The sequence below is a fragment of the Alnus glutinosa genome, chromosome 1, assembly GCF_958979055.1.
Source record: "Alnus glutinosa chromosome 1, dhAlnGlut1.1, whole genome shotgun sequence".
NCBI classification, from domain to species: domain Eukaryota; kingdom Viridiplantae; phylum Streptophyta; class Magnoliopsida; order Fagales; family Betulaceae; genus Alnus; species Alnus glutinosa.
In genome coordinates, this window is record NC_084886.1 from 1,988,761 (window position 1) to 2,011,321 (window position 22,561).

Below are 22,561 nucleotides of genomic sequence, written 5' to 3' on the forward strand. Positions count from 1 at the left end.
GTCAATCGATGACATTCGCCTGGAACGAGTCACTTACTAATCAATGTAGTTCTCCAATGGGCAGGGGCTTTACTTGAATTGACAGCTTAAGGGAGTAATCCCAGTCACTTTGGCCCATTGGGCACCTTAATTTTGGAGGGGAGAGGATCCGACTGCTTTTATTTGAGGTGCGGCTTTTGGGATTTTAAGAGATGGACCCTTATTTAAATCAGAAATGTGTGCAAGAGATAAGTCTCTTGATTTCTTGATTTCTACACAACTATTGTGCAAGAATCACGTCTCTATTTAAATAGGCTGTTAGGGCTTTCGACCTTAAGATAGAGTCCGTTTGAATTTGTGATTTCAATAAGTGTGATTGAAAAATGTGGAATTTGAAAACATAATTTTTAGAACGCAGTTAAGCGTTTGACAAAATTGCAGTTTAGCTTTAAAAACTGTGCGTTTTCAAAAAATACTCCTTGAGTGTTTTATTGCGTTTTCAAATTGCAATTTTTTAAAAAACGCAATCTCAAACAATTCATATTTTGCTATTTGGTTTAAAATCGCATTTTTTGTCTATAATATCGTAATGTCAAACGCATCGATAGTTTCTATCCAATAATACTTTATTACAAATGCATCTATTTAATATCTTCGTCAAAAGGATTTTCTCAAGCCCACAATTAGGATAGTAAATAAACAAGTATATTGGACAACTCATTTGATATCTGCTCGTATAAACTTGACTTGAATTTGGTTTGTTTAATAAATGAGATGATCGTGATTACAAAATTATACTCGATTATTAAATGAACTATACTCGTATAAATTCAACTCGACTCTTATATTTAAGCTTGTATAAGTTTTTTTTTTTTTATATATAGTATTATTTTAATTTCGTAATTAGAACACCTAAGTAAAGAGAAATTCTCTTCTTAATATAATATATATAGTTTAAATTATTGTTATTGTGAGTCTTAATATAGATATATGTGTGTTTGTGTGTATATCTAAATATATGTGTGTGCATAATAAATTTATATCCATATAAACTCAATATTGAATTATTTAAAATTTAATTAATTCTTGTCTTACTAAGAAAAAAAGTTAATTATTTAATTAACTCAAATGATAAAATTTTAATAATTATTAATATGTATTTACGAAAAAAAAAAGGATAATCATTATATTTATTTTATATAACGAATGAATAAGTTAACTGACGAGCTCGTTAACAAGTTTAAGTTCGCTCTAAAATAAATAAGTCAAATTTGAAAAAATTATTTAGCTTGATGATAAGTTCGAACTAAACTCGTATTCGAAATATAATTATACTAAAAAAACGCAAACATTCAATGCTCAATTTGACTCACCAAATCAGCTCGTATAGCCCTCGATAGAACTAAAGACTCTTATAAGTATCTATTGTGAGGAGTAATGCTAGAACTACTTTTTTATCTTTATTTTTTTTATTTTTAAGTTAATCTGACTTTTAAGATCACTATTATATTAAAACTTAATAGTAATCAGTGTCAAATCAAAACTTTAAAAATATTAAAAAAAAAATAAAATAAAATCCTATCATTACTTTAGAAAAGCGGTCTTATTAAACAGACCGACCGGTCGATACAACAAATAACGGTTTTACTGAGCCAGTCAACGCTAATCTGTAAAAGTGTTGACGTAAAATTCTAAGACCCCAAATTTTCTGTTATTCAATAAAATCCCTAAAACCCCAACTTCTTTTCACTCAGGGACTTGGAGATTTGTTTGGTTCATCAATGGCGAACCTCCCGATCCTCCGGTTCGAAGATCAAATTATAGAGACGGTGGAGCGGAACTCAGTGGTGGTAATCATCGGAGAGACCGGCTCGGGAAAGAGCACCCAGCTCTCTCAGATGCTGCATCGGAGAGGCTACACCAAATCTGGAATCGTCGGCGTCACTCAGCCCCGCCGAGTCGCAGCAGTCTCCGTTGCGAGGTAGAGTTTCAATGTTACAATGTTATACTTGGGGTTTTGGGGCTTTTGAATGCGAAAAACAAGAAGGAAGATGATTATGACAGTATTGCATATCGAAGGTTCTAATGTAACAATCATTTATGATCTGTTTGTTTTCTGAGAAAATTGTGGGAATGAAAAGAGAGTAAAATTACTTCGAAAAAAGAAAAAGATAAAAGAGTAGAAGTATTTATGTTACTTTTTCCGGTATTAGGAGACACTAGAAGGAATTAAATTCCACTGAACTCATCTTTATACTACCATTTCGCTTAGTTTACTTAAGTTTTAAATCTTTCGAAGACAATTATATAGAATATGTGTAACGATCTAAGGAAAAACGTTAACCACATCTACGCTATTACCAAAAAAGGAGTAATCAATTTGAAGCTTTCTTAGAATCTCTTATAAAGCTCAGTTTCACCTAATAATTAGGCAATGTGTGACTTAGCACCTATGAGTATCTTTATAAACCACTCACTCTATGTGAGTTATTCATCTCTTCCTAATATGGGACCGGTGTGACGTCCCACATTGCCTGAGAATGGGCATGTGCTTATATTTATAAACATATTCTTCTTGACACAACGCGTTTTAAAGATGTGATGGTCATGAACCTATCAGAACTTCGCAATTAAGCGCGCTTTTGCGAGAGTAGTACCAGGATGGGTGACTTTCTGAGAAATCTGGTTCGGGGTAGTAAAAAACGAACAATATTGTATCGTTGGAGTTGGTCGTTACAAATGGTATCAGAGTCATTGTCCAGCCTGAGATGGGGGAGCATGCACAAGCCTATAAGGGTCGCTAGCGGGCACTCACCGGGACGCCAATAATGGGTGATTCCATGAGGGTCGCTGGCAGGGACGCTGGGTCCCAAGAGGGGGTGATCATGACGTCCCACATCATCTGAGAATGATGATGTACTTATATGTATAAATGCACCATTCTTGACACAACGCGTTTTAAAGCCGTGATAACCATTTAATGAAATCCTACTTTGAGGTGTTTGTTGCTTTGTTTTGAAGCAGCTTCGGGCTTGAGAATCAATTTATCCAAATCTGAGATGGTTCCGGTGGGTGAGGTTGGGGATGTCGAGGAGTTGGCTAGTATCCTTGGGTGTGGTGTGGCCTCGCTTCCGATAAAGTATTTGGGCCTTCCGTTGGGTGCTAAATATAAAGATTCTAATATGTGGACTAATGTTATTGAGAAGATGGAAGCTAGACTAGCAGGGTGGAAGAAGGTGTATCTCTCTAAAGGGGGGAGGTTAACCTTGATCAATAGCACTCTCTCAAGCTTACCTACGTACTTTCTTTCTCTTTTCCCTATTCCTGTGGGAGTGGCTAATCGATTGGAGAAACTTCAGAGAGATTTCCTGTGGGGTGGTGTTGGAGATGAATTTAAATTTCATTTGGTTAATTGGCGATCGATTTGTTCTTCTAAAGCTTCGGGGGGGCTAGGAGTGAGAAATTTGGTTATGTTCAACAAAGCTTTGATGGGTAAATGGTTATGGAGATTTGCTATGGAGAGAGATGCTTTTTGGAGAAAAGTGGTGGATGTCAAATATGGTAGTTTGAGGGGTGGTTGGGTTTCTAAGGAGGTTGGGGGTTCTTATGGGTATGGCGTGTGGAAAAGTATTAGGAGGGGATGGCATGCTTTCGCTGCGCATGTGAGATATGAGATCGGGAATGGTTCGAAAGTTCTGTTTTGGCATGATGTATGGTGTGGGGATATTCCTTTGAAGATCTTATTTCCAGAGCTGTTCCTTATTGCTAGAAGTAAGGATGCTTGGGTGGAGGATATTATGCAGAGACAAAATGGCACCATCTTATGGAATATTATGTTTTCTCATTCAGTTCATGATTGGGAGGTCGAAGCGGTTAGTAGGTTTTTTGGGATGTTGTACACCTTCAAAGTTAGTAGCGAGGGAGAGGATAAGTTGTATTGGGTGCCAGTGCGTAAGAAATCTTTTGAGGTAAAGTCCTACTATAAGTTGTTGTCTAGCCCTATTCAGTCTTCATTTCCATGGAAAAGTATTTGGAAAGTTAATGTTCCCTCGAGAGTGGCTTTCTTCGTATGGACGGCTACTTTAGGGAAATCTTTAACTTTGGATAACCTTCGAAAGAGAAATATTATCGTGATGGATTGGTGCTCTATGTGTAAGATCGCTGGAGAATCCATTGATCATTTGTTTCTGCATTGTATGGTGGCTACAGAATTGTGGAGGGCGCTTCTGCAATTGTTTGGGGTGGAGTGGGTTATGCCGGGGTCGGTGAAAGACATGTTGGGGAGTTGGAGGGGCCAGAAGGGTAATCGGACTTCGATACAGATTTGGCGCATGGCTCCGTTGTGTTTGATGTGGTGCGTTTGGAGAGAACGGAATGCTCGCTGTTTTGAAGATTGTGAGACTGGTTTGTCTAATCTGAAGAGAAAGATGCTTCAAATGTTGTTTATGTGGAGAGATAGAATCAAGTTTATGCATGACTGTTCCTATTTTGATTTCTTAGATAGATGTTCTCTATGTTCTTTACATTAGGGGTTCCTTGTATACATCCTGTGTACTTTGGGTTGCGCCCCTTTGCGCCTTTTCAATATATTTTACTTATCAAAAAAAAAAAAAAAGAAGCCGTGATAACCATGAACCTATCAGAACTCCGCAGTTAAGCGTGCTTTTATGAGAGTAGTACCAGGATTGATGACCTCTTGGGAAATCTGGTTTGGGGGAGCCAAAAGCGGACAATATTATATCGTTTGGAGTGGGTCGTTACAACCGAAGTGTTACAAACTCCTCCTTAAACTTTTGACGTCCTCGTTAAGGCCATGTCATGCAATGCTCCAGTACCACATGACCTGGCGTTACTAGGTGGCTCTGATACCATTTGTAACGATCAAAGGAAAAGCGCTAGCCACATCTGCGCTATCACTCCAAAAGGACTAGTCAATTTGAAACTTTCATAGAATTTCTTATTAAGCCTAATTTCACCTAGTAATTAGGCAATGTGAGACTTAGCACTAGTGAGTATCTTTATAAACCACTCACTCTATGTGAGTTATTCATCTCTTCCCAATATGAGACCGGGGTGTTACAATATGATTTACCATGATGCCCGATCTTTTTTTTTCCCCCTCCAAAGATTTGCTTCAATTCATTGGCTATTAATTAACCGATATAGGCTATGCTCTTGAATTCTCACAATCAGCGAATTCTGTTTCTGAGAAGTACTTTGTGTGGTTGATTCACTCATAAATAATTGTTGATAACATTATTCATAAAAAAAAAAAATAATGCTTGAGTAACATCTAATGTGTATTGCTAATATCTTGGACCAACTTTTTTTGATCGTTTCTTATTCTATGATTTTAATGTCCACAGACGGGTTGCACAGGAGCTTGGTGTTGAACTTGGGTATGAAGTGGGATATGCTATCCGATTTGAAGATAGAACCTCAGAAAGGACTCGTATCAAGTAATGCATTCACTTTTTATTAACTGAGAGGAGAATTCAATCATGTTTTCACTCTAATTTTGTCAGAGTCTCTTGGTCCCTTACTATACACTTGTGACCTGCTCAGATATCTTACTGATGGAGTCCTTCTTCGCGAGAGTCTATCTGACCCAGAGCTTAATCAGTATTCAGTAATCATATTGGATGAAGCTCATGAGAGGAGTCTGAACACGTAAGATTTACTCTCTATGCCTATTCTATGTCATTTTCACTTTGGATGTCGCACCATTATTTCCCCCCACATGATGTTCTCTAGATCTCAAAGATGTAAATTTTCAAGTCTTGCAACTTTTGATGCATAACTGTTTGCACATGTGGCATTTTATGTATGCACTTCAATTATGAACACATTTTTTGTTGTTGTCAGGGACATATTGCTGGGGCTGATGAAGCGATTGGTTACAATACATGCCTCCAATTTGAAGGTTCTTATCACTTCAGCAACTCTTGATGGTGAAAAAGTATCAAAATTCTTTTCGAATTGCCCCATACTAAATGTCCCAGGGAAGTTATACCCTGTAGAGATATTGTACAGCAATGAGCGCCCTACAAGCTATGTTGAGTCTTCTTTAAAAACAGCTCTCGGTATGATTAAACCATTACTCTACTCCTGATGTAATGATAATGTATTCCATAAATTTGTGTAGCTTGTTTCTGTTATTTTATAGATTTGTTTGGTTCACTAACATGTAATTTTATGGAATATTTGCAAAATGGTAATGCTGAGGGAAGATAAGCTTTTTATATGTTGACAAAGATTCCCAATATTAGTATATAGGTGGTAGTAGCCGTGGGAATCAGATATTGGTTAGCTTGATTATGCTGGACTAGCTAAATTTAGAACTTATACCACTGCATTATTTTTGATAATTTATAATAAAAGTTTAAATTTTCATGTCTGTTACAGAATGTAGTTGATAAGTTTTAATTTATTGAATTGTCATTTTTTTTTTCAATTCAATTGATTTTATCTAGATTTTTTTATATGAGTAATGCTAGAAGTAGGACTTTTGTCCCCCTTTTTATCCCCCAAAGGTGATGTGGCTTTTATGATCACCATTGGATTAAAATCCAATGGTGATCCATCCCAAATCCAATGTGGATTTTAAAAGTCATCACTTTTGGAGGAATAAAAGGAGAACAAAAGTCCTACTTCTAGCATTACTCTTTTTACATAGCTCTTTCCCTTTGAATTTGTATTAATAGCTGATAAGGTTTTAAGCTTCAGCCTCATGCTAATTATGGGCTTTGCAGTACCTTAAAGATAACGGAACATCTTGGAACTTTCCTGATAATCTCTATTGTAAATATAAAGTTCAAGTTTTCTATGTTATTGCTGCCCATGATATTTTGCTATAATTTTGAACTTTCTCTTGTTTATGAGGTCTTACTGACGAAATGTTTTTTATGTGTTTATTACAGACATACACATTCGACAACCAGAAGGTGATGTCTTAATATTCATGACTGGACAGGTGAGCTTTTATTTTTGCATTTTTTTATTCTTTTATTTTCCTTCTTGGGGTGCATAGGTCTAGTCTGTTTCTTCTTATAGAGTATATTTATTTATTTTAATGCTTCTTGTACAATGGTTCTATTGATAGAAGAAGTCACATCTTATATAGGATGACATAGAGAAGTTGGTATCGAAGTTGACGGATAGAGTTCGAAGTCTAGATGAAGGATCCTGCATGGATGCCATAATCCTTCCCCTTCATGGTTCTTTGCCACCTGAAATGCAGGCAGGTTTCAATTTTTTTTTTTAATAAAAAAATTTATGTTTGAAAATATGATGAAGAAATTGACATTTCCTGCTTTTAAGGTTTCCGCTTCTTTAGTAGTGTTTTAGATTGGCTACCTTTCAGATTTTGTTGCTAGCATGAGAGTAAATTCTGTGGTCTTTTCAAATAAAAAAGTGGTTCCATTTTATTTCCACAACATCATGCATATACACTTTTAAGTGCAATGGTTCATTTACCTTTGTTAATGGTATAATCAAATAAATTTCATACCAATTAGTTGGGTCGGTAGATATGGGTATAGTATTTTGTGTGAGTGGACAAAGACCTTTGGTAAGCATATAACTTTATGCCCCGACTAACCGGATCCTGTTTTTACATGTCTGATGAGTAACTCCATAGAAGCATATGAATATGATTGAATTTTCTGATTAGGTGAGGTATCTATCCATGGGGTTGGATTCAATAAAATTATGTCTAATGACACAATTTTGGGGTTTGTTATGACCCTGCAGGTGCGCGTATTTAATCCCCCACCTCCTAATTGCCGGCGATTTATTGTTTCCACAAATATTGCTGAAACTTCGTTGACAGTTGACGGTGTTGTGTAAGAGATTTGATACTTTTGTAAAATTTGTCATTTGGCAATTTCATTCATCTGCTATATTTTAGTTTATATTTATTTCATGTGTTTTCCGTCTATGTGAGATTTGGAAGACAGATCCATCCTCCCTTGTGCCCCCCACCACAAAGGGGCTGCGGCTAGACACACTTCTCTCTTTGTATCTATTTTCATAAAACTTAGTTTCATGAACTGTGATCTTGTGAAATGATTGTGACGTAGTTTGTTCATGTTAAAAACTTCACTTATATTCACGAATTATGTTTACTTGGTAGGTATGTTATTGATTCGGGTTATGTCAAGCAACGTCAATACAACCCATCAACTGGCATGTATTCACTTGATGTTGTTCAAATTAGCAAGTAAGCAGTTGATAATCTTATATTTTATGTTGCTTACAGCATATATAAAATGGTTTTATTAGCCTCTCTTGCATTGTGATATTTTCCCCTTTGCTTGCACTTGATTATCTTAGATCAAGTGACATTGGTCAAATTACCATACATGACATTGGTCAAATTTCCATCATAAAAATTTATTTCGCCGGCTTTGTTTTGTGTTTAAATCATTGTGACTTAGATCAGAGAGTGAAAGACTATGATCTGCTGGGTTCTTATCATGAATCCCTAAGAATGCATTTGCACATAGCGCACTCTGCCTAGATTTGGATGCTGTTTCCTCAGCAACCCCCGTCCCCCAAAGGTGCCCCCCACCAAAAAAAAAAAAAAAAAAAAAAAAGAGAAGGAAAAGAAAGTAAAGATTGTGATGCTAATTATTTCTGTATTTTGCCCTCTCCCTTTAAAAAAATCCAAGTGTGATTTTTGGACTTGGGGGGTAACAATGAAATTACTTAGAGAGTTGTTTCAGCCTTACATTTTCAATTTCTCATTTTAATAATTAGCCACCTTTTTGACGGTCTTAACTCAGGGATTACAAATTCACTATCGTATTATATGCTCATACATATATTCTGGTGATTGGATCCTTGATAAGTCTCAAAGTTGGGCTACTCCATATCGAAATACATGAATTATATGAAAGGGAAAAGGAAGAACGTGGTTTAATTTTAATTTTGCTAGGCTTTTGAATATCACTTTCTCTTTGTCTATTTGATTTATTCTCTTTGAAATCAATATCATTTTTTTGGAGGTGTGTAAGCAGTTTTATGAATGGCAGCATTCTGTTTGTAAACATGTTTGTTCATCTTACTAGGGGTATTTACCAATGGCCAAAGCCTTTGTAACTTGTAATGTTTGAGTGCTGTTAAGTTTATGTTCTGCTAGAGAGGCTTATTGAGTTTGTATTTTTGTATTTTTTTTACTGAATATAATAAGGTGGCCATTTTGGCGACTATGGTGTAGACGTGGCATGTAAAAGGAGATAGGAGTCGTGGCTCAATTCTTCCTATATATCCAATAAAAGGGGGTGGAGAATTGGTGATAATATAAGCCGTAGTAATTTGCTCTTCTTTGCCTAGAGGATTACTAGCTTAATGGTAGCTATCCCCATTGATGGTTTCTGTGCTCACTGAACAATTGCTGCGTTAGCATATATTGCTTATCATTATAATGAATATTGGATTCATATGATTGCAGAGTGCAAGCTAATCAACGGGCAGGCCGAGCTGGAAGAACACGTCCTGGAAAATGCTATCGATTATACCCTTCCATGGCTTATCATGATGATTTCCTGGATGTTACAGTTCCTGAAATACAGCGATCTTCTCTTGCTGGCAGTGTTCTCTATTTGAAATCATTGAACCTCTCTGATATGGATATTCTCAAGTTTGATTTTCTTGATCCTCCTTCCTGTAAGAAGGCGACCTTTCTTTGTTTTCTTCACTATTCATGCATAAAACTAAGATTTTTGGATACAGTCATTTAATCTTATTGGCTTTGCTACAGCTGAGTCTTTGGAAGATGCTCTGAAGCAATTGTATCTCATTGATGCTATTGATGAAAATGGATCAATCACAAGTATTGGACGAACGATGGCTGGTACAAAATTCTCATTCCAATTATTGAAATGTTATGATAGGAATAAATATTAAGAGTTTGTAGCCACCATCTTATGCAATACATGTACTTTGGGGACCTTAAATCATCATCATAACAAGAAGGAAAAAAATGCAAAATCAGTTCATGTGGTTTACCTGATTTGCAATTAGTTCCCTGTAGTATTAAAATGAACACAGAAGTCCCTGATGTATGCAAAAAAAAAAAAACAAAACAATTTACTCCCTACAGTCAAATTCTGTTCACTAACTTAACAGATTTCGATAATGTGACATGTCAGAGCCACTAAAATTGACACGTGTCCTATTTAAGTCAATGTCACATTAATTGAATCTGTTAACCCAGTGGATGGAATTTAACTGTAGGGAGTAAATTGTTTTTTTGGCATGCCTTAGGGACCTCTGAGTTCATTTTGATACCACAGGGAACCAATTGAAAATCAGATAAACTACAGAGACAGGCCTCATTTGGTTGTTTGGGATTTGTTAAGAGTGCTTTTTATCTATGTTCTTATTGATGAATTAAAAATGTTAGATAAACAATGTAAACTAAGTGTCATTGATATTCCTTTTTTCACACTTATCATTTGAGCACCATAACTTTTATTTTCCCCCAATACCTAGTCTTTTATGCATCATTCATGCCCTTACCTATACCATCATAAAAGGGGTCATTTGATGGTGTATATCATTGGTGGTTTCTTTGCTTAGCATCCATTCTTAAGCCATAATATATGTTGGTAGCTGTTCTTCATGTTGGAAATTATTTCTAATCATGGATGAGCATTTTGTGTTCACTGAGTTTGTTCTGTGATTTTACCCAGAGCTTCCACTGGAGCCTTCACTCTCGAGAACCTTGATGGAGGCAAATGAGTGTGGTTGCTTATCCCAGGCTCTGAGTGTTGCTGCCATGTTGTCAGCAGAAACCACATTGCTTCCTGGTCGAAGGTGAACTCCTGAAATTATTATATAAGATGGTCTTCTTCTTGTGGATGGAATAAAACTTTTGTTCTGTTATCTCCTAAGATTTTGCTGGTTGCTAGTTACACTGTGTGCTTTTGAACAATGTGCATGGTTTGTAATATTATGTGATTTAGTTTAGTTGTGCATCGTGTCTGCACACCCAAAAAAAAAAAAAAACCCAACATAATTATATAAAAAATGATACTCGGGGCTGTTTAGCAGGGCTGCGGCTTTTCAAAATATGAGAAGCTGCAGTGGCTTTGAGAAACAACCCTTGGACTGCTGTGCAAAAGCCATCTAGAAAAGCCCAAGCTACTTCATAGAAGCTACGAAAAATCCCTTATCAAACAGGCTGCATGGTGACTTCTTTTTTAAAAGCTCAATCACCCCATGAGAAGCTATGGAAAGCCCTACCAAACGGGCCCTGAGTCATCAGGAATTAAGCAGTTTTATCAGTAACATGGATATAAGTTTTTATGCTTCTGCAACTTTTTATGTGGCCTGGTGAAATTTTCTTTGAGAGTGATGATAGCTTTACCTCCATTTACAGCAAGGGTAATGAGAAAAAGAGGAAACACACTCCCTTGGACCTTCCTGATGGATCTGGCTGGGGTGATCACATCCAACTCCTTCAGATCTATGAGCATTGGGATAGGACTAACCATGACATTGGTTGGTGCAAAGACCATGACTTGCAGGTACTCTTTTATTTCTGTTTCTGAAAGCGTGCTATATCTAGAAACCTCCTGTAAGACTGTCATATCATTTGTTGAAGACTAAGCTCTCAGCAGAAGTCATAAAAGTAACTTGAACTTGTAGCCATTTGAAGAAGGCCCATATAATGGCATGCAATCCACACCCATATAATGATATGCAATCCACACATTAGTTGCTTTTGTTGGCCATGAGGCAGCGGAATCTGCTGTGAGTACTTGTTGAGCATGCATAGTTGTCATTCCTTTTCCAGCATGTACCTTGGCCTTTTTGTGGTGAGAAGAAGGGAATGTCTCCTAACTGTACAGATGTATTTTATTTAGAATGACTGCAATTCTGCTCTGAAATATAATGCATGTACACTTGCTTGCTTATTGTAGGTGCGGGGGATGTTGTTTGTCAAAGATGTTCGGAAACAATTATCTCAGATAATGCAGAAAATAGCAAAGGGTCAGTTTGTATATTACCAAGGAGCTTATATTTCGTGTACTTGGGTTGCACCTTTGCACTTTTTAATGAATTCCATTTACTTATAAAAAAAAGTATATTACCGAGGAGCTTACGTATTTGGAGCAGATTGATTATATAAGTTACCTTGACTGTGAATATCTTTAGATTTAGTTACCAAAGAAATTGATCTTGAAACACTAATGCAAGCTTTACTTCACATAGTCTCCTCCCATTCCCCCTCCAATTCATGGTTGTCTTTGTTTCTGTTTCGTTCAAAAGAGCTCTGATTTTAGAATATCTTATTTACCTTAGTAATTATAGTGAGAACATAATTCTTTCAAAGTCAAAAGACAACTAAAAACTACAAGGGAGTACATAGATGTATGCTAATTTTGTAGAACAGCATAAAGTCCCAATTTGAATGAAATCATACATAGACCTACTATTTAAATCCCGAACATTCAAAGACCAAAAAGAGTCAATACTAGTATGAGTGTCTAAAATTGGAGGAAAGTTCTTGTTTGGTGTGTGAGTATAAGCAATTAGAACTTGATGAGAGCCAACTATTTGGGTCCAATATAATATCCAGAGCTACCACAGTTCACTCCATTCAAGGAACTGTTGGGATTGCTCTGTTTTAACATTAGTAGGATAAACATGGTACAAATTTCCCCATTTATTGCATTTTTTGTGGAAGTTGGAGCAGAGATGAATCTACCAGAATAGAAATTTACTCCTGTCTTCGGTTTATCTTAGTCGTTACTGTTTTCCTTTCACTCACAGTACCATTTTTGGATGTTATTCTCCTTTACTTCTAACAATTTATGTGGTATTTGGACAACAGGATCACTAGATGTACGGGCAAATGAGAGATGGAAAGAGAGTGAGCTGCCTTACCGGAAATTGAGGAAAGCTTTGTGCATAGGTTATGCAAATCAGCTTGCTGAGAGAATGATTCATCACAATGGCTATCGAACTCTCAGTTTTAAGCCCCAACTAGTTCAGGTAATCAACTCTGGAGTCTAGTCTTTGTTAGTTGCAACACTTCATCTTAGCTAGAAATGTTTTAACAGAGCAAGAATTCTAGAAATTTTGTTGATTTGATTCAACTTTTTGAATGATTGAACTTACTTTGAATTCACTTTCGAAAAAGCTTGATTTTAGTAGAATAGAGATTGTGGCAAGGCACATGTTTAAATTAGTGAAAGCAGTTAGCTCTGAGATTATAAAGGTTGAAAACTGGTGGGTTGTATTTGTGATCTTTCAGTTCACGCATTGTTTTAAGAAACCTGAAGGTAAATTGTGTTTCATTTTAGGTGCATCCATCCTCTGTGCTGAGACCAGATGATGAGGGTAAACTCCCAGACTATGTTGTCTACCATGAGCTCATTGCAACCTCCCGCCCGTACTTACGTAATGTATGTGCTGTAGAGATAGATTGGGTCATGCCCATTCTAAACAAGGTTAAGAAAATAAATATCAACAAACTGAGGTAAGTCAGTTTTGTCCTAAATCATATTAGAGGTAAAACGGGTTTTGTTCCTAATTTAAGATTGCACATGAACATCATTGACCTTGAGGTTTTTGGCTTTTGTGGAGCAGTGGTGGGACTGGTCATATAGGGGAAGGACTGAAGGAAAAACTATCAGACTTGCCAAAGAAAGAGATTAATGTCGATGGGGTTCCCGATGACCATGAAAGTAGAATTCTGGCAGCTAGAGAACGGTTTCTTGCTCGTAAAGGAAAGAAATGAGCTTCATTATCACTCTTGATGACCATGAGAGTAACATTCAGGCTGCTAGAGAATGATATCCTTTTCATAAAGCAAAGAAAAGAGCTTAGTTAGCTGTTTTTATATTTGGTAAGACAGCAGGATGAGCAGAAGTGGCTTCTGGGTTAAGGTCTTTCCTTTTATGGGGAACAAGTTTGGTGGTAAAGACTGCTAAAAGGAGAGTTGTCCTGGTAACTACTGCAAACTATGGTTGTGATCCTTTTATTTGTGACCCTTCAACTGACTCATGATTACACATTTTTGATGCATAGGCCTTGGGGGATGTGGATCCTGAACGCCTACAGTGAAAATTAGTTCTGTGCTGAATTTTGGTTACTTTTCACTCCAAGGAGCATTTGTTTCCATCTCTGCGGGTTGTGACCTTTTCTGTATCAACTGTTAAGGTATGCTAGCAGTTCTCTTCTTTATTTTGGCTGAAAGTATGCTAGCAGCTAGCAGGTTCCTTACTTCAACACTCACTATCTAACAAGTTCCATTCAAATGAAACAACAAACCCCCCCCCCCCCCCCCCCCACCCCCCAATCCCAAATTTTCTCTCCAGAAAATGGACGTTTGCAATGTGGACTGTAACGCTATGTTTCTGTACCATTGTCTTGGGTTATGCTGCATGCTATTATTCAACCTGAACTACATTCTCACATAATCTGTTTGGCTACAACCACATGTCTCATGATGATTGTTAAAACTGCCATTTTTTTTCTAAGCAAAAATTGCTTCTTGTTTATTGAACAATTATGACTATTTTAACTGCTTACTGCTCCAAAGAAACAAAAAGTTGTTCTGACATTCTCATAAAGTGTCTCGTTCTGCATGTCATTTTTTGGGGTTTTAAACTACGTGTTCTTTGAAGCACATGTAATTTGTTGTGAACCACCTATCCCTCTGTAAAATTAGGTGCGTTTTTTGTGTTTAAGGTGCAAGTCTTTTTGGTTCTTACAGACTGCAAGTTGTTACTGTAAACTACATGCCTTTGTTATTTTTGGACGCGAGGTTCTTCTAAAATGGATGCCGTCTTAAACTACGTATACATGTTATTCAGGTTTAGACTGTTCTAAATTTTGTGTCTCATGTCGTTTCTTTCAAATATATGTTGTTTTAAAATCACATGTTGAGAATGTTATCTTTTGTATGGTAATAGAAATGAGATGAAATGAGTGAAATGGAATGAGGTTATGGCTCAGTGTTTTCATGACAAAAATCTATATGAAATACAAAGCAATTCCATGAAGTTGGCTGATTTGTTTACGTTGTGTGGAAGATATGTATCAAAGAGAAGTCTCTGGTTTCTGTAAGAGGATAGGGTTTGTTAAAGCTGTTTCAGATACGGATACCGAGAATCAAAGGCTCGCACTCCAACAACACCAAATTTGCATTACAAAAAGTCGGCATGTGGCTTAAGCTATTGCATAAGCGTTACACCCCAATCCTTGGGAATGCGAAATCCAATGCTACGACACTTTCTCAGTTTTGGCATCTTACATATTATTGCAAATCAGATTGAGATTCTGACATTAGGCTGCAACTTAAGAGAGGGAGGTTGCAGGGTTCACCAGTAGGGGAGCCTCGCAGCTTCTCTCTCTTAGGTTGCTTGAATTTCGCTGAAATTGGACAACCCAATTTCAGGGATACTCATTATAAGTGGAATGGGAATAGGTGAAGGGTCTAATTCGATTAGGTGGTGGGAAGAAAACTGCTCTCGTTGCGCACCTATTGATGCCAAAGAAGAAACTCATAGATCACTTGAGTTGGGATTATTAAAATTAAAATAGATACAATTATAAGGCCCTAGAAATAGGAAGTGCTAATTATCCTTCATTCCAAATTTTTTGTGGTGGAGGTAGAAAATAAATCGTAGGCGAAAATCCCACTTGCACACTTGAGAATGCGTACAGGTGATGGTACATGTGCCACCTAATTGTATAGCTTCTTGGTTGCTTTAAGTCTTCTATGAAAAGGGTATTGCAATTAATCTCTTGAAAGATGTTTGTCAAACAATGAACTAGCCGCTAGGTGCATGCCATTATTCTCACTTGATTCCCGAACTATTTGAGTCATTAAACCATTTACCCAGTAGTTTCCTGAAGATTACACCCAAAGGATTGGGGTCTCTTCAAATTCCCTACCTGAATTACAAAAATAAAGAGGACACTTGTGAGCACTACTTGTCCCGACTCCCAGCAGGTGAGTCCTAAACTGCGTGCTGTTTTTGTGCGTAAGAAATTTGAAGGGATCTTGATCTGCCCGAAAGCCGACGTAGTCCATGATATGTACATTACTATTAGGTTGTGTTTGGTAAGAGGGAAATTAAGAAGGGTGGAGAGGGAGAATGTAAAAGAGATGGGATTAATGTTTTCGTTGTTTGGTAGAATAGAAAGGAAGAGAAAGAAAGGGGGAGTAGAATTTTAATCCCCCCCCAAACCCCAAACCCCAAACCCCACAAGCTCATCCGGCCAAATATGGGCGTAAAGGTCAAAGGAAAATGAGGTAGGGGGTATAGCATTTTATCACCCTTACCTATTCAAATTTTCATTGTTTTGACTTCTTCTTTGGGTGGGTAGCAGATTCCAGCCACTCCTGTTATTAAATCAAACCAAATAATATAATTGTGCACGTGCTTGATGAGTTCAACTGCAACGGTTTCATTTCTATCTTCTTCTTTTCTTTTCTTTTCTTTTTTTTTTTTTTTTTTTTTATTTTTTTTCTTTTTTAAATAGATGAGATAGTACAAACAACAGGAATAGTCTCCAAGAGATAGCTCAATCGATTGGGGACCACGCCTCATGAAGCGGAGGTTACTAGTTCGAATCCCCCTCCCCTTCTTATGTGGACATGTCAAAAAAAAAAAAAAAAAAAACAGAAAAACAAGAAGACAAAACAACAGCGAGTCCGAAATACATCTTCAATTCGAAATTGCAAAATTTATTCAACCTAATCACGAGAAAGAGATTTACAATCAAGCTCTTATTAGGATTTAAATTCTGACCAAGTAACTGAGCTTTAAGTTTCAGACATTTGGTGTTTTGACCCAAAAGTAAATAACAAACTATATTTAAATCAAGAAACAAAAAACAAATGATGTTCGAATTTTGGGCCCCTCTCTTATTAGAAAACAAAGTAAATCAAACTACATTAATGTATATAATATTAAATACATATAGCAACTGAAATTATGGCTTAGAAAAAGAAAAAGAAAAAAAACTGTAAGTTTGAGGGAAAATTGTATCGTTGGTCCCTGTGGTATGCCATAATTATTTTTCACTCCTTATGATTTAAAAAGTTAATGAGAGATCCCTGTGGTATGTAATAATTACAAATCGATCCCTGGCGTCAAATTCTGTTAAATTTTTAACAGATTCCGTCAAATGCCACGTCAGCGCCACATGTCGTCATTTTATTGGTGACACGTGGCGCTGACATGTCCAATCTTAATAAAAAAATAAAACTTTATTAAAAAATAAATAAAATACTTTTTTAAAAAAAAAAAATTAAAATTCAAAAACATAAAAAAAAAAAAGAAAGGAAAAACAAAAATGGAAAAGGGGGTGGCGCGCGGCCACCCCCGAGGCCGCCGGGGGTGGCGCGCGGCCACCCCCTTTCCCATTTTTGTTTTTTCTTTTTTTTTTTTGTTTTTTTTTTAATTTTAATTTTTTAAAAAAAATAAGTATTTTTATTTATTTTTTAATAAATTTTTATTTTTTTTATTAAGATGGACACTTGTCGCCATCTTATTGGCGACAAGTGTCGCTGACGTGTATGGCTAACAGATTCCGTCAAAATTGTGGACAAAAAATCGACTCAGGGAGTAAAACGTAATTATTACATATCACAAGGATTTCTTATGAACTTTTTAAACTATAGGGAGTGAAAAATAATTATTGCATACCACATGGACCAACGGTATAATTTTCCCTAAGTTTGATGAAGGGAACAGCGGTCAAATAATTAAAATATGAAACGCTCAATACTCGAAGGGAGAGCTGACTAACGGATTGAACAAGCAAATCACCTACCCACAAAAATACCACCACCAAAAAAAAAAAAAAAAAAAAGGAAGAAGAAGAAGATAAAATAGAAGAGAAAGAAGATCGAGAACACCTACCACCACCAACCACAGTTGAAAGCTCTGAACAATCCGTCACATCCGTCCTCTTCCTTTTCATAACTTAATTGGTATCTACGTTTTAATACACAACAACCCAAGCATTGCGCATAAGACCGACCAACCAACCGCTTTGGGCCGGGAAGAGACGCAGAGAGAATGGCGAGCTCTGGAGTAGCACTGGAGGATATACCTTCGGTTGACATCATGACCGAACTCCTTCACCGCTTCAAGTGCTCCTCCAAGCCTGACAAGCGCCTCATTCTCGTCGGTAATATATATATATGCACTCATACAAACATACATGCATATATATATATATATATATGTATGCGTGTGTGTGTCTGTCTATCTCCCTTTTTTCATGTTTTTCTGAGTGGGGGTTTTGTTTTAGCTTCAATTCTTGTATTTGTTACATGGAAAAGTCGGTTTATTTTTTTGGGTCTGCGCTAGTGGCGTAGGGGTGTTGTTACAATTTGTTTCGGTTGGTTTGGATCTGGGTTTTCTTGTAGCCCAGTTATTTGGAGACTCTCGTTTGAAGTTCTTTATGAAGTGTTTTGACTTTGATGATCACACACATCAAAGCTTTGTGTTCACGTTGCTAATTTCTTCCATAGCAACTCTGCATTATCACTTAGGATCGATTACATACTCTGTTGGAGGTTGCTTAATTGTGCGTGATAATTGATTGGAATATGGCTGATATTGGAATGCGAACAATCATCTCGATTAATTTGTTTGAAAATGGCAGGACCACCGGGATGTGGGAAAGGCACACAGTCGCCTATTATTAAGGATGAGTACTGCTTGTGCCATTTGGCAACTGGTGATATGCTGAGAGCTGCAGTTGCTGCTAAAACTGCTCTTGGCATCAAGGCTAAAGAAGCTATGGACAAGGTAATATAGTATGATTTTTTTCTTTTAATCTCTCATGGGCTTACTTGTTTGTGAGTGGTCCAGTCATTGAATCTCATTTTGTTTTATAGGGAGAACTTGTGTCGGATGATTTGGTTGTTGGGATAATTGACGAAGCTATGAAGAAGTCGTCATGTCAAAAGGGTTTCATCCTCGATGGTTTTCCAAGGACCGTGGTTCAAGCACAAAAGGTTGTGTTCTTTTTTTTCTTTTTCTTTTTTACTTTTAACACTCTTGTTGCTGGATTCTTATACGTTTCTCTCATCTAATACAGCTTGATGAGATGCTTGAGAAGCAGGGGATCAAAATTGACAAGGTGCTTAACTTTGCAATTAATGATTCCATATTGGAGGAGAGGATCACTGGTCGGTGGATACACCCATCCAGTGGGCGAAGTTACCATACAAAATTTGCACCTCCCAAGGTTCCTGGTGTTGATGATGTAAGTAGATGCCTTTTTCTTTTTCTTTTTTCCATTGATGATAATTGACATTTTCCAGTGTGTTGGCAAGCTACATTAATTTTAGATGTGTTGATAACCCAAACTACATTTTATGCTCATGGCAGATAAAAAATGCAGTATCTACATGTTAAATGAAATCCAAAGTTCATGTTCTGAATATTGCATACCATGTATATTTAATGCATTTGCATATAGTTCCGAAGTTGGAATTTGAGTGAAATTCATCATATTTGATTGCATTAAACATTTCATTTAACTTTACAAGGTGCAACCAAGCTTCTGAATTTGGGGTGCATCTCACTTCCATGACTCTTAATTTCTTAATCTTCTTGCACTATAGGTCACAGGAGAATCTTTAATTCAACGGAAAGATGATAATCCAGAAGTTCTCAAGTCAAGGCTGGCAGCGTTTCATACACAAACCAAACCGGTAAACTTCCTTCATACCATAAATATGGAAATAAAAGCACCTTATGTTGGCCCGACACTAAAAGGAGAAAGTTACCTTTTATAATAAAATGGCTATTTTCTGAGGACTGCCAACATCCCCCTTTTCCGAATGAATTCCGGATAAAGTGCTGCTCCGTAGCATCACTCATGCATCTATGGTGTCTCAGAATTTTGCATTAAAGTACGTCTAACTTTTGATATATGTCAGCAGTTTGGTGTCCATTGTTAGTGCATAGAAAAATGTACCAATAAGAGACTTGCAACGAGGCAATGAGACAATATTGGAGAATCATACGGTGTTCCCCATGAAGAAATGCCTGCCCTGTTAGTCTGAATTCCATAGGTGCAACTGTTTGAATTTTATGGATCAAATCATTGTTCTAGGAGAGTGTCTTTTCATACTTAGTTTACATTTTGTTGATAAGCCTCTCAAGCAACGCGATGCTTCTGTCTAGGTTTTTTCTTTTCTTTCAAGGATAAAGAGAGAAGTTTATGCTATCAATTGCTCTTGCTAAACTCGTGATTCCATAGTGATTTTCGATCAGCACTAACTGTTAGCTGAACCTTACCAATTCAAGAAGTTGCTCTTGATTTAAGATAGAGCAGATTATGACTGAGGTTTTCATACCCTTTTCAAAGTCCACCACTGTTCACTCTTTTCTTTAACTTGCCCGTATTCTGAACAAGTTTGGCATCCGTTTAATCTTCAGGTTATCGACTATTATGCCAAGAAGGGTGTTCTTGCACAGCTTCATGCAGAGAAAACCCCAAATGAGGTTACCGCTGAGGTTCAGAAGGTTCTCTTGTCATAATTATTTTTTCTTATGTTATGTTATTCACTTATATGCAATCCGAGACATTGTCAGATTGGCTGATTTTTCCCTTTCTACCAAAGTTCTATGCCAGGCTTCTAGCTGTTTTCTCCTAGCTTGTTGCTTTTGACTTGGTTGCATAATAAGAAGTTCACAGTGAAATTTGTGAATTTTGTGACTATTTTTTGAAATGATTACTCTTTCAATTCCACTATCTTCTTCCAGCAAGCCTTTGATCACACTGCAGGGCAGCACGCCACTAAATGCGAATTCCAGGTTGTTGTAGTACTTGTTCAATATGCTTATGGCACCCATTGACAATGAAATCTAAGTAAATCCTATATGCTTATATTTCATAGCATGGAAATGGATAATCAAGTTGGCCTTGTTCTTCTCTCGTTCATATGCTGAGATAAAAAAAACCACCCAGATATGTCGGATAGTCTTCGTATGTAGTGTTCCTTTTTCATCCAGGCAGTTTTTGTATCCAAGTAATGTGTGACGATGGGAAATACAGTGGTGATGATTATTTATACACAAAATTTCATATATGAATGCAATAACTTTCCCGTTTTACCACGGTGTTGTTTTTGACTGAGAATGTGGTTATCTTTTAGCCTAGCGCAAACATTTTATTGTCACAAAATTGATTATCTCAGCTCCTAAATAGGCGCAGCTTCGAAGATACCCGGGTACACACTGGTTCCAGCTTCTGTTTGGAGTAGTGGATGCAGGGTGCAAGTTGCTGGGTGAGTGATCCCTTCATGTATCGGATATTGTGAGGAAAACTTGGGAAGGCCTAGCTTGAACTGCGCTCCTGAGACTCTGAGAGGCCTTTAAAACTTGGTGTTTGCCGCGGTATAGAGAACTGTTGAGGCACCTTTTGGATTCGGGCCCGGTTCTAGTAGAAAAGATAGTCAAGCCCAATACTCGCGCCAATCCCTTGGATTGACGGCTACTGTGGCACCAAGTCTTGCAGCAAAAGTGATAGATGCACGGGTGCTCGCGGTATGAGGTGAGAGGGCCCTTGGGGGTAGTTTACAACAGCAATATGAATAACTAAATATACGAAATAATGATGAAATGCTCAGTAGCATGTCTGTGTGTAGGTGGATATCATTACAATTTACATAGGCATGTTAACAACACAAATGAAATGTTCTGAATGATTCGTCAAACGATATCCCAAACGACACCGTACATCAAATATATATATATAAAATGAGGAAAGAAATTAGTAGATAAGGGAAAGAAAATGTGACATTTTGACCCGGTGATTGCGGAACAAGACCAACTATTCCCAGGTTCAGCGAGATACGACTAATCTCTTCCCCTTTCGATACTGGTATTTTTTGGTGATAGTGTTTGAGGGTTTTTGGCTCAAGTATTCTTGAGCACTTGCTTAGCTTGTGTTTAGGTTGTAATTTTAGTGTTATGATGACTTTTGCGATCTGAGAAAGAGTCCCCCTTGTTTATCATTCAATGTGGTTCAACGGGACTACAATTGTTCGGCGGCTTTGCAACCGTGCAGCAGCGTTCTATAACAGTCTCTTCCTTGACCGCGTTCGATGGAAGATAGGCACGGTGGGCCCTTTCCGTTGACTTGTGAGGGTGAGCTTGGCCCGTCTCTTTAATTGGGCTGTCCCCTCATCTTGGTATTCTTTGGGTTTGCAAGAAAATTGCCCCAAAAAAAAAACCAGACTGGAGTTGTTTTCTAATAATTCTTGGAATTGGGGTTTCTATAATTGAAGCAAAGCCAAGAGAAGAGAGTGAATTGATATGAACAATGCTTCTCGGGCTATTTGCTTCTAACTATGATTGAGCTGAACTGAATGTAGGTTGAATCATGTGTTCATGATGCAATTGCTAGTGAAAATGGAAATCTGAATTCTAAAGCTTGGAATTACTTTCTATTGGAACCTATTCGATCGTCCTCCTTAATTGTCTACTTTCAAAATTTCTGACCAGCACAAGTACCTTGGGAGATTCTAAATCCTACTCCCACATCGGTTGCTCTGGATATGGAATTTTGTGTCCTTCAACCTTTGAAC

At 37.2% G+C, this 22,561-nt stretch overlaps 2 protein-coding genes across 3 annotated transcripts; both read left to right on the forward strand.

Annotated features, from left to right (window-relative positions):
- The first annotated feature begins 67 nt into the window (after positions 1-67).
- On the forward strand, positions 68-18,638 carry LOC133864938 (probable pre-mRNA-splicing factor ATP-dependent RNA helicase DEAH4). 2 transcript variants are annotated; one of them, XM_062301399.1, is made up of 19 exons: positions 68-167; positions 1,734-1,960; positions 5,346-5,438; positions 5,545-5,649; positions 5,845-6,062; positions 6,900-6,952; positions 7,103-7,219; positions 7,732-7,823; positions 8,114-8,200; positions 9,434-9,648; positions 9,743-9,835; positions 10,677-10,800; positions 11,366-11,513; positions 11,910-11,979; positions 12,824-12,984; positions 13,296-13,471; positions 13,582-13,941; positions 14,023-14,154; positions 18,622-18,638. In XM_062301399.1, exons 2-17 carry the CDS (start codon positions 1,761-1,763, stop codon positions 13,730-13,732), a joined length of 2,103 nt encoding a protein of 700 aa, XP_062157383.1. In that variant the 5' UTR covers positions 68-167; positions 1,734-1,760; the 3' UTR covers positions 13,733-13,941; positions 14,023-14,154; positions 18,622-18,638. The 2 variants fall into 2 exon arrangements, with proteins under 2 accessions (XP_062157383.1, XP_062157376.1); XM_062301392.1 differs by lacking the exon at positions 68-167 and having other exon boundaries at positions 1,694-1,960.
- LOC133864954 (adenylate kinase 4-like) lies at positions 17,848-20,724 on the forward strand. The gene is made up of 6 exons (XM_062301410.1): positions 17,848-18,141; positions 18,622-18,767; positions 18,857-18,976; positions 19,060-19,227; positions 19,589-19,678; positions 20,409-20,724. The coding sequence occupies exons 1-6, from the start codon at positions 18,030-18,032 to the stop codon at positions 20,508-20,510; spliced, it is 738 nt and encodes a 245-aa protein (XP_062157394.1). The 5' UTR covers positions 17,848-18,029; the 3' UTR covers positions 20,511-20,724.
- The last annotated feature ends 1,837 nt before the right edge of the window (positions 20,725-22,561 follow it).